The sequence below is a fragment of the Melozone crissalis genome, unplaced genomic scaffold, assembly GCF_028551555.1.
Source record: "Melozone crissalis strain CALT ecotype California unplaced genomic scaffold, PUWL_Pcris_2 ptg000014l_1, whole genome shotgun sequence".
Lineage (NCBI taxonomy): Eukaryota > Metazoa > Chordata > Aves > Passeriformes > Passerellidae > Melozone > Melozone crissalis.
The window spans coordinates 15,941,780-15,953,949 of NW_026535792.1; the positions used below are offsets into that span (position 1 = coordinate 15,941,780).

General features: G+C 44.3%; 2 protein-coding genes across 3 annotated transcripts in view; one reads left to right on the forward strand and one right to left on the reverse strand.

The window, feature by feature from the left end:
• The window catches only part of TMEM266 (transmembrane protein 266), an 82,155-nt gene extending 73,975 nt beyond the window's left edge, over positions 1-8,180 (forward strand). For both annotated transcript variants that reach the window (XM_054272909.1, XM_054272910.1), the window contains one exon: positions 7,102-8,180. In XM_054272909.1, coding sequence (XP_054128884.1) covers positions 7,102-7,661 — 560 coding nt within the window. In that variant the 3' untranslated portion in view covers positions 7,662-8,180. The remainder of the gene's footprint in view (positions 1-7,101) is intronic.
• A 98-nt stretch (positions 8,181-8,278) lies between these two features.
• Positions 8,279-12,170, reverse strand: part of ETFA (electron transfer flavoprotein subunit alpha) — a 30,120-nt gene continuing 26,228 nt past the window's right edge. Inside the window, exons 12-13 of the mRNA XM_054273019.1 lie at positions 9,189-9,269; positions 8,279-8,376 (exon numbers count right to left, since the gene is read on the reverse strand). Coding sequence (XP_054128994.1) covers positions 8,338-8,376; positions 9,189-9,269 — 120 coding nt within the window. The 3' untranslated portion in view covers positions 8,279-8,337. The remainder of the gene's footprint in view (positions 8,377-9,188; positions 9,270-12,170) is intronic.

Genomic DNA, 12,170 nt, shown 5'->3' on the forward strand with positions numbered 1-12,170 from the left:
CAACAGTCATGCTCTGCAAGGCCCCAGGTTTGCTCTTGTAAACTTGTGTATGTAACTCAGGATAGTTCAGAGATCTGGCAGGGGTTAATTCCCTGTAGCTGGGCTGTCCAGCTCACAGAGCACTTCAAATGGATCTGAGGATGAACGGTAGGGACAAAATAAATGAAGAGAAAAGAAGTGGGGAGACAGCTTAGCCAAGCACCACGCTGGGAACCTTTCAGAAAGGTTAAACTGAATGGTGGGAAACCTCAGCAGCTGGGCCTGACCCAAGGGCAGCCTTCAAATGGATGTTCCTGGCAGGAGTCCTGCTGGCAGGGGGGTTCCTGCCGTGCTGGGGGCTCTGCACAGCCCTGCTGGGCAGCACAGGGGGCTCTGCCCGTGCTGGGGGCTCTGCACGGCCCTGCGCTGCCCAGCCGGGGCTGGCCATGCTCTGGCTGCTGGCACAGCGGGGCAGGGGGGTCTGAGGTTCTGCCAGGTGGGAGTGTGCACACCCCCCCCTTATCAATATAACATTTTGTATATACATTAAAAACGTGTGTGTGCTCAAATATAATGTGTTACAACTGTATATCTCCACATACATATCCCCATATATATACAGGGTTAGAGCAAAGAAAACTAAGTGTGTGTGCCTGCATATGCATGTAGATAGAATATACACAAGGTGTGTGTGTGTATATATACATATATATGCTTTTATGTGTGTATATATACATAAGTAGAATGTATTACATACTTTATATGTAGTATGCATACATAGTGAAATAGATGTGTATATATAGATATATTTCTCTATATAAGGATATGCCTAGTATATATATATAATATATGTGTATGTATATAAATCTCTACTGTATTCTGTATATCCATATATATAGATATACATATCTGTATACACACACAAACCCAGATACAGATACATGGATAAAGATGTAAGTAAACATACACGTTTGTACATGTATGTATATAATGTATCATAGATGTCTCTCCAAACATACACACATCCCCATATGGGTATTATGTAAGCAGATTTATACACATAAAAAGGTGGTTTTGATTTTGTGTCTACATAAACGTAGATCTTTATCTAAATATAAAGATGTGGGAAAGACTGTGTCTCTGTACATACTGAGATATTTTATTAGAATGCATATATTAAATGTAGAAGGGAGTGTGAGAGGAGAGATGGTCAGAATATATGTGTATATATTATAGAAATACATGTGTATATATTACAGGAATGAAAATACATCTCAATACATCTCTGTATAATGTATTGTATAGCTTTAATCCTGTATATAAATGGAAATAGATTCATATGGAACTGAGGCTACATAAATGCTAACCAGAAGGGAGTGTGAGTGTCTGGTTGTAAGCCCAGCTGGCATTCAGTGGGATCCAGGCATGCTGGAGAGGGGGGCTCCTGAATCCTCCCAGCACTCAGCAGGGCCAAGGGGAAGCCTGGCCCTTCCCCGGGCACTCCCCAGTACAAGCCCTGGCCGGGGATCGAGAGCAGCTCCGAGGAAAAGACCTGGGCCACCTGGAAAGGACCCCACCTGCAGAGCTGGCCCAGCTATGGCCCCATCAGGATCAGCTCAGCCCCACCTGCAGAGCCAGCCCCGGCAGGATCAGCACCAGCACCAGCAGGACGTGGAGCTGCTGCAGCGAATCCGAGGAGGCCCCGGAGCTGCCGTGGGCCAGGATGGCAGCGCTGCGGGGATGAGGCCCTGGCACAGCCCCGTGGCAGTGCCCAGGGCCGGGCTGAGCACCCTGGGATGGTGAAGGTGTCCCTGCCATGGCAGGGGTGGCACTGGGTGGGCTGGAAGGTCTCTCCCAACCCAAACCATTCGGTGACTCTATGAGCACATGGATATAGTATTGAATATCTACACTGTGTCATCGGGCAGACAGATGTGCTTGCTGAGAACGGCTTCTGTGTATGTTCATAGATCAGGATATGTGCATATGGATATGGCTGCAGTATGGTCCCATGTATTTAAAGATCTGTGAAGGCATTTGTACATGTTTGTGTCTGTAGATTTATGTTTTATATGCATTATATTATATGTGTGTGCATGTAGAGCTGTAATGTATGGTGTATCTGTAGCCACACGCATTCATGGAGAGCTGTGTGCTTGGATGTGACTGTGTAGTCCATATATACATACATGCAGTCTGTACACAGTCCATATAAAGACACTTGCAGTGTGGCATACATGTATGTCTATCCCATATATGTGGGCATAGACATTTATAGATGTGTGAGAGAAACTGTATATTCATATTTTATATTTCTTATGGTCTTATAAATCAAGGGGGTGTGAATGGGTATATACACATATTTTTAATATGTATCATATGTATGACATAAATATGGATCTATGTCTGTGTGTGTATCATGTATATATATTATATTATTAATTATATTCCCATATATATAAATTCCTCACATAGACACAAAGGGGAAAATGTCTAAATATTTTAAAACATAGTTATATATATCTTAGAAGTGTGTATAAGACTGTCTGCATATACATCTCTTTTTAATCTATTTTATGCATGTTATGTGTATATCTTACATATAAAAAATATATACTTGTTTTCCTATAATCATATAAGCACATGGAATTTTATATATAGGCTTATATCTGTATAAATGTATAGAAGCTATTTATGCATATATATGCAGACAGGCAGGTACTACTTTAGTATTTTGTATATGTATAAATATAAGTAAAGATGCATATATAGATAAGGGGAGAGATATATGTGGGGTAGGCATGTGAGAGCTTGTTTAAATATGTATATGGCTTATACATTAGAGAGGACATAAGTGTATATATAGAGATGTATTATATATAGAATATGTGTACATACATAGATGTATTCTGAAGGGGAAACATAAAGAAACATATGCATAGAGACATTCCCTCTAAAAATATGGATGTCTACATATAAAGCTATGTATATGGGTATATAAAGTCTATACATATGTATGTGTGAGAGAGGAAGCCTATGAATCCACAGACACATGAATTATATAGAGAGCTATTTAAAAAATGTACACACATGCATATGGAGGTATAAAGTATTGGTTTTATTCGTGTCTATCCCTCTACACACATCCCCAAGCTCTACAGGACTATATATAAAGATATATGAATCTATGCATAGGTGTAGGGTATGTAAAAAGGGAAAGGTGTGAGGGACTGTGTGTGTGCATATACATATATACATGATGTGTGTGTGTGTGTGTTCACATATAGCAGTGATGTACTTCATGTTTGTATCCCTGTATATATGCATTCAACAGGTATCTACAAAGATCACCATGTGAGAGTCTGTGTGTGTGTAAGCATTACAGATATATACATTGTATCCTATGTATGGGGCAGATACACACATATATTTCCCTATCTCTGTGGAGAAATAAATATGTAAATTTGAGGGGACACCTGTATATACCTATGTATTTTAGTGTGTGTGTGTGTATACAGAGAGCTATATACACAGGTATATGGTACTGTTTATAGAGATATATCCCCCTAATAAACATTGAGAAACACTAAAAGGGGGAGGTACTATAATTTTACATGTACAATATGTATCATTGGTGTTATGTATAATGTACTATATATGTATATCCTTACAGCTGCAGTCCCTGTGTATGTACACACAAATTTATAGGTGTGTATATGTGTGTGTGTATGTACATATGCTGACATATGTGGGGATTTGTGTTCTATTTAAGGAAAGCAGAGGGAGTGTGTTCCATGTACCAAAAGTCCATATGACTGTATGCTATATTTTACAGGGGACTCTTCATCCATGTACGCATTGCCTGTATGTCCTCCTGTGTGTGCACCTGTGTGTATGTATATATATATATATATAAAAAATATATGTATATCAGGTATATACAGGCATATCTTATTTATTTACAGATGTGTGTGTATATATACACAGGTCCCTTGATATTAACCCCCATTATACAAATAGCAATAAAGATATATCTAAGTTCCCAAGTAAAGTTACAATGTATTTTTAATACATATTTGTATATAAATACATGCATCTTATAAATAAATATACACACATAGAGAGGTGGGATCTTTGTTATTTAGTAATAAATAATTATATATATTTAAGGGGTAGGTTATGTATTAGAATGTGTGTGTGTGTGTGTATACATATGTGTGTGTAAAATATTCTTTACGGAGCTCATGTATGCACATATTGCCCATATCTGTAAGGAGACATCTAAGGATTATGTGTATAAAAAAGGGAGAGGGGGAGACAGGCTGCATGTGTGCAGCAGTGTGTCCTACAGAACATGTATGTGCATGTATGTACAGGTGTACAGCACTGTTAATGTTTGTGCATTTCCCTGTGTACCCCTGAATTCCTGTGTCACTCTCTAACAAGGTGTGTGTCTGTACACACATCTCACTGGCTGGTAACACCTATCACATGTGTGTCTGGGTGTGCAGGTGTGGCTGCAGTGCATATCCTGATCTATACATTGTCCTTGTATGTGCACACGGTGACAAGTCTGTGCATTGCTACACAAGTCAGGCTGTGCAGCTGCCCACAACAACTGGATGGAGTTAAAGAGGGCTACACAGTGCAGCTATAAAATGGCTGCATAGAGGTAGGAATGATGCCTTGTTATGGTGGGGGACCATGCACTACAGTGTGTGTGCATCTATATGCAGTTTATTATATATTATGTATTTTATATTGTATATTATACACACACACACACACACTCCCCACATCTGTATGGAGAAGTCTATGCAGGTATAGGTTATATGGATTTGAACTGGGGCAGGCATATCTATGTAGGTGCAGATTGTATTACATATAGATATATATATGCCTATGTATACATCCCATAATAAATTTTGCTGTCTATTAAAGGGTGTTTCTATATAATTTAAAACATGTATAAAGACTGGAGGTGTCATGTGGAGCTATAGAGTTATACAAGTGTTATACATATATGTATATCTTACATTATTTGATACACATTTGATATATATTCCTGTATATACATTCCAGATTTATATATACACACCATAAGACATAAATAGTCATACACAAAGGTAAGTATACATGTGTGTAATTGTATACGTTCCATTTAAAGTGTAACAATTACATTTTCAAAGGAGGAGAACAACAACTGTCCTATAGGTAGTACATACATATGGTTTTATATATCTATGCCTAGACATACACACAGACACACATGGCTATGTATGTAGAAAATGTACATATGTGTGTATAGGTCTAATATATTACATATGGGTCTTTTATTTATATACAAGTGTATATATATATATATATATATATATATATATATATATACACTTATATACATATATACACACACACACACACATATATATGTATGTATATATGTGTATGTATGTGCACAGATGTAGCTCCTCCCCATATCTGTATGCTTTATATATAAAGATTAGGTATGTATAAAATTAAGTGGGTGAGACTGTGTAGATACACCTATGTGTTATATATGGGTGTATCTGCACATGTGTAGAGAGAGGCATGTATTATTATATATTGATAGGTATTGCCAGAGCCCCATAACATACTTGGAAAGCTGTTAAAAGGTACATGTGTGTATATATATATTCACATAGATGTACATATCAAAAGACTAAAAGGGGGAAGGGGTGTTCATGTATAGGTAAAATGTATTCTGTATGTCTCTTTAACTGTGTTCCCCAGCCATACACACACAGTGAGAAATCTATGTATTTATATTTAAAGGTAAGTATACTTGTGAGTGAAAGCACAGGTGTTTTCTATTTATAGATAATTCTATGTATTTAAAAGGAAGGCATGTATTATTAGTCTATATATTATATGTATATGCACTGTATCATATATGGATCTCTATATAGTCTAAAGATATAAATAAAAAAATATATCAATAAAATATGTCCATGAAGTTCTGGCATAGTCTGCCCAGCGAGGTGGTGGAGTCACCATCCCTGGATGTGGCACTGGGTGCCAGGGTTTAGTTGAGATGTTTGAGCTGGGTGGACTCGATGATCTTGAAGGTCTCTCCCAGCCTGGTGATTCTGTGATAAATAGCTATGTAAATACAGAGATAGGGTCCTCTACAGGTATCATCTCCTACATATAGATCTAGCCAATAAATATACATACAGAGAAGTATGTACACATTTCTGTAGAAAGGTAGAGGGGTTGTATACATTTTATTTAGTGGCAGACAGCTGTCTGCCTTTCAAGGGGGCACTGTATCTTGTGTGTGTATAACAGAAGGTCTGTGCACAATGAATTCCATATGGGGCTCATAGAGATATAATTCCTTATCTCTGTATATAAAGGCCATGTGTATATAAAATAGGGTGGGGAGGGGGTGAGAGTCTCCATCTCTGCACCTGTGTATTATATGTAATAAATGTGTATGTTCATGTATGTATGTACCTGTACATGCAGGTATGTGGCATTAGGGATGGCTGTGTATCCCTGCCTGTACAGCCCCAGCATAGATACAGGAGATACATAAAAGGCATGTGTGCATCATTTAAAGACTGGCTCAAGAGAGGAGGGCTGTTGATGTGTAGGTATAAATGTGTGTGTATCTATATCCATGTGGGCACACACCCACATACAGAAAAATGAGTACAATTTGGGGGGGGGGGGGGGGGGTTGCACGCTGTGCAGCAGTAGCTGCTAATTCCAGGTATTTAAGGGAGGTACCTATTGCCTGTCCATGTACACAGGAGGCAAAATGGATGTAGATGCAGTTTCTTATGCACATGTACACACTAGCTATATGACTAAAGCTCTAGGGGTTGGTCTATATACACACACAGATCTAGGCATACAGTGTATCTCTATAAACAGAGAAAAGGGCTGCCTTGCTGAGTATCTGTATATAATATATACACGTGTATGGCTCAGGGGAGTCTGTGTGCTATGTGGGTGTCTCGGATGGCTCTGTGCCCATCCCTGTAGGTACAGAGCGTTGCACATGGCATTGCTCTCACATGGCATTGCTCTCACTCTCTGTACCCTCTCAGCCACCTCTGTCCTCTGTCCCTGCAGACAGCGGAGTCCCCGATGCCGCCATCTGCGTGGTGACCACGGCCGCCATAGACGTGCACCGGCCCAACATCTCGTCGGAGCTGTTCACGGTGGAGGTGCCGCTGCGCCTGGGCAGCACGGGCACCTCGGCCAGCCTCACGTCGGGCAGCGCCTCCCGCTCCACGGCCAGCTCGGGCACGCGGGGCTGCAGCGAGAGCAGCCCGACCCTGGGCTCGTCCCCGGACTGCAGCGCGGCCTGCGAGGAGCCCCGGGCCCCGCTGGCGCCCGCCCGGCAGCGCGCGGTGCAGGAGCTGCTCTCGTCCCTGTCGGAGGAGGCGTGCCTGGCGCAGAAGGGGCTGGATCCCGTCAACCTGAAGCTGCCCAGCCCGGCCGGCTCGGTGGGGGCCAGCCCCGACCTGGGCCACCGGCTCAGCGTCTACAACCGCAGGAACCAGGAGAGCCTCGATGTCTTCCAGCTCAAGCCGCTCCTCGACTGCCCCCAGGGTGCCCCAACGATCGAGGAGAAGTACGGGGCGCTGGGGCCCCCAGAGCCACGGCTGGGCAGGGTTCCCGAGGCATAGGGCCCACCTGGGGCATGGGGACTCCTGCGGGGACACGCTCACCACGCCGGCCATGAGGCTGCCACAGCTGAGGTGGCGGTGCTGAAGACACCTGTGCCATCTGCTGCAATGGCCACCAGCCTAGGGCGAGGCCAGCATCGCCTCTGCTCCCCTGTGCCTGTGGCACGTGACCTACCTGCCCTGCCACCAGCTCTGGGCCAGCTGGGACCTACAGTGGCCATCTGGGAACAATGGACCCTCCAGCACTCTTAGGGCAGTATGGACCCACAGGGCCTGGAGGGACAAACAGACTGTGCCAGGAACACCGTGGAACTTCCACCGGTCCAGGGCCAGCACGAGTCCCATGGTGCCAGGGGCAGGACAGAGCTGCTGGACAGCTTGGGCCCAGCCTGACCCTGCCCAGGGGCTGAGCGTGACTGGGAGGGGTGTGGAGATGGGAATAAACACTGACAAACCCATGCAGCCTCCTGCCTTGTATTGCTCTTGCCTTCTCTTACCTTGCTTTCCCTGAATTGCTTTCTTCCACCCCACCACTCCATGTGCCATGCAACTGACCACCAAAAAAACCCCAACACAAAAAACAACCATCCCAGCACCGCAGTGACCGACCCCACCTCTTTCCAGTAAAATCCTTTATTTGCCCTTACTCCACAGTGCCAGGTCCCGTCACCAGCACTCACTTCTTCTTCAGGAGCTTCGTCATCTCCGGCACCGCCTGCAAACACCAGTGCCAGGGTAGTGCACGTTCCCCTCTGACCCCCACAGACTGACCCTGTGCAGTTCCCTGCCCGGCACTTACACTGCCCACCCTCCCACCCAGCACAGCACTCCAGGCTCACAGCACTCCCCACTTCTCTCCTGCTGAATAAAGCCTCTTAATTATTTAAGAGAGCTACATTTCCATTAGGTGGAAATAATGCATTCGTACAAAATTTATTAAGGAAATTGTCTACATGGTGTTTCTTCAGAATGTGACTTTGTCTCAGGCTCACAAAGAGGCCCGTGCTCACCACGGAGCCAGCGGGCATCATTTCAGGAATGGCATTAAGTGCTGGCAGAGTTTCTGCCCATGCCTCCACAGAGCCACTCCCGCCACTCACACGTGTGGCCACACACAGGCACTGGGACAGGGCTGGCTCAGAGCTCCAGAGGGAACTGCAAGCTCCTCCTGGGCATCAGCCTGTGAGGCAGCAAGCCCAGGCAGAAATCATCACACCTCCTGCCAACTCTCTACTTCCAAACTTTATGAAGCTTAAAAATACATGCAAGCACCTCTGTGTGGTTATTTCCAAAGTGGTTCAACCTCAGGAAACCAGAACTGAGGGAACTGAGGCAGGCTGGCTGTGACACCCCCCCAACACAACCTACTTTCAGGGTTTTGATTTTAAGCATATAAATCATGACATCAGAAAGCAAATCTTTAAACAACAAACACCCTCACACAGAGGTGTTAACACTCATTGGATTATATTATGTAAGCCCCTGACAACTCTCCCAAAGTTACCCTTACATGCAGTTTAGCCTCACCTGAAATAAGTCTGCTACCAATCCATAGTCTGCCACTTGGAAAATTGGAGCTTCTGGATCCTTGTTAATAGCAACAATGGTCTGCAAGCAAAGTTAAAGCACCATATGAATCTAGATATTGATCATCCCCTGGGGCTGGATTACAGGGCCAGGTCTTAGCCAGGAAATGGGCTATATTCTCTCCAAGCCCCCAGAAGCAGAAGATTTATCTGGGCATTTAATATTTTTCCATCTCAAAAACAAGCACCTCCTTCCCTCCACATACACTACAATCCCCCTGAATAAAAAACATACACCCTCCCTTCCCTGCTCATCATACACGTCTCTTCTATCCTTCCCTGTAGAAAAGCCTAGAAAAAAATTACTACAAAGGATAATCTGCACATTCTAAGCTGCAGCACTGCAGAACTAACCTGGAGGCAGCAGTTACAACAAGCACAATACAGCCCTGCCCAAAGGCCTCTGTACTTACAATGGGACAGCATTTAGTTTGTCACACAGTAGAGAACAGCACAACAAATCCCCACACAATGATCCAGAAAACATCTTGGTTTAAACCCTGCCCTACACTGAATCATCCTGAACTGCCTGTGACAGCTCCCAGCAAGATCAGCATGGCTGGGTGTCCCCATCAAAACCTGCAACAGGCTGGGAGCACTCTGCAGAGGAAGGGAGAGGAACCCTGAAGCAAAGGCAGCAGCTCCCAGAAGGAGGGGCCTGGAGCACAGACTGGGGCAGTGCCAGAGGGACAATGGCTGGGACAGTTGTGACCCGACAGGCAGCTGAGGCCCTGACTGCCACACCCAGGGAACCACAACTCCCTGCTCTGTTCTACTCCCTCCACGGAAAATCCAACAAAATTAATGGCTCAGGAAGCAGAGGCCTAGTGGCAGTAACTCAAAGAGAAACGTTTACAAACCCTGTGGTTTTAGGCCCCCAGCAATGTCATTTCTTGGCCATTTGTCCCCTGAGAGTCCCTGCAGAGGACCCCACCACAAATGCAAGTGGGCAGTGCCCAGAGCACTGTCCTGCCCTCTGGCCAAGGACGTGCAAGTGCTGCAGCAATGCTGCCTTTGAAATGTTCTCCCCAGAGCTCTCCTCCTTTACATTTTACTGCAGTTACCCCTCTTTGCAAATGCAAGCCTCCCCAGACAAGCTGCAGTGCAGGGAGCAAATCCAGGCTGTGATCCCTGAGTAAAGCCTTTCTCTGACCCTTCTGAGGCCCTGCCATTCCTTGCAGTTCCATCCACAGGGGCTGACGCTGAAGCCCAGCCAAGGCCAGCACCACAAGGGCTGCCAGCTCTGTCCTTAGCACAAAAATCATTAACAAATTGCTTGCAAAACTGTCTGAAGCTTTGGTTTGGCAGCTTAGTCCTTCCTCTGCCTCCTCTAGCTGAAGTAACTTCAGTAAGATTTGGGTCCCTACCTCATTGCTAACTCAGGTGAGCAGCAAAAGCACCACCCTGCTCACAACAGAACTTTGTGAGTTAAATCTCTGAGTAAGAAAAGATAGGGAAACTCTCATGAAGGAATTAGAAATAAGGAAAGGAAGCAACAACAATTCTTCAGGTCTCCTCAAAAGCTGCATTTTCTACCTTGCTGTAAAAGAACAAATAAATTATACATCTCACTTGGTAGAAAGCATCTGACTGCTCTGGAAAACATATCCTGAAGTGTGCAAGTTCACAATGCCAGATAATTCAGAGTGCTGAGGGAGGACAGGGGACGCTCCAGAGAGCTCCCATGGCTGCAGAATTCTAAACTGGATCTTCTCCATAACTACCCCACCTAAATGTCTAGCAGAAAGGAACACGGAACACATTCCAAATACCAGTAACTAAATCTGAATTTTACAACAGACACATTAGCTTACACTAAAAAAACCCATATATGGGAGAAGTTGAAGGGTTAAATAAGCATCTCATATCAACAAATTTCATCTGTCATTATTTGTTATAGCAGAATACCTCAAAATATCAAACACACCTTTGGAAAAGCCATAAAAGCAGAGGTTTTGCTGTTACAGTACAGGTGAATATCACTGCTCAGTGTTGTTGTAACAAAGGAAATTCTGGATTCTCAAGTCAGAGGTTCCCAGTGCTGCTGGCAGTCTGAACTGGGCTAAGGTAGCAGATGAACACAGAGAGGGTCACATCAAGTCTATGCAGCTTCCAACAGGCAGTTCCCAGGCAGGGGCTGCTGCTCACCCCACCTGCCCATGTCCTCACTCAGCCAGGGGCACAGCTGGAGCCTGAACTGCTGCAAACAAAGCTCCAGACAAAGCCACCTGTGGCCCAGCAGTGTCACAGGAGCCCAGGTGGCCGTGGCTGCAGTGCTGTGTGTCCAGTGCTGTGCCTGGACTCCCCCTCTGCTGCATTGCAAGCAGGAATGTGGCAGAATCTGTAGCAGTGCTGTTCACCAGAGCCCTTGGGAATACCCTGCCACAATTCCCACTTCTCAAGAGACACCTTCACCTCTGCACATCACACACCCTTAACATCTTGAGTTTTGGTTGGTTTTTCTCCACTGCATCAACTAATGCTAACACCACTCATGTCCCTGCTTTTAGAAAGCTTATCGTTTCCCCCCACCAAAATATTTATATAATACATGAGGAAAAAAAAGGTAAGAAAGCAGAGATCCTTTACATCCACACAGGCTGGTTTTGAGGACAATTACCAGTCACAAACTCACTGGTCTGTTACTGGTTAAATACAAAAAATCTACCTGAAAAGTTTTGAAACACTCTTCCTCAGCTTTATAAACTATTCAAAACTGTGCCTTGGTTAAGTTCATTCTCTGAAAATAGAAAAAAAAAACACATAGCCTTTTTTAAAAATTACTGAGGGAGGCAGGACCTCCAGTTTTTGATGTCTGCCATTTGACAGTACCAATGAGGTAACTCTGCTCCTCTTTTCAAACACTGCACCGTGGGCCAAACTGGCAATTCCAATTTTGGATTATTTGCTCTGGCAGCTAATG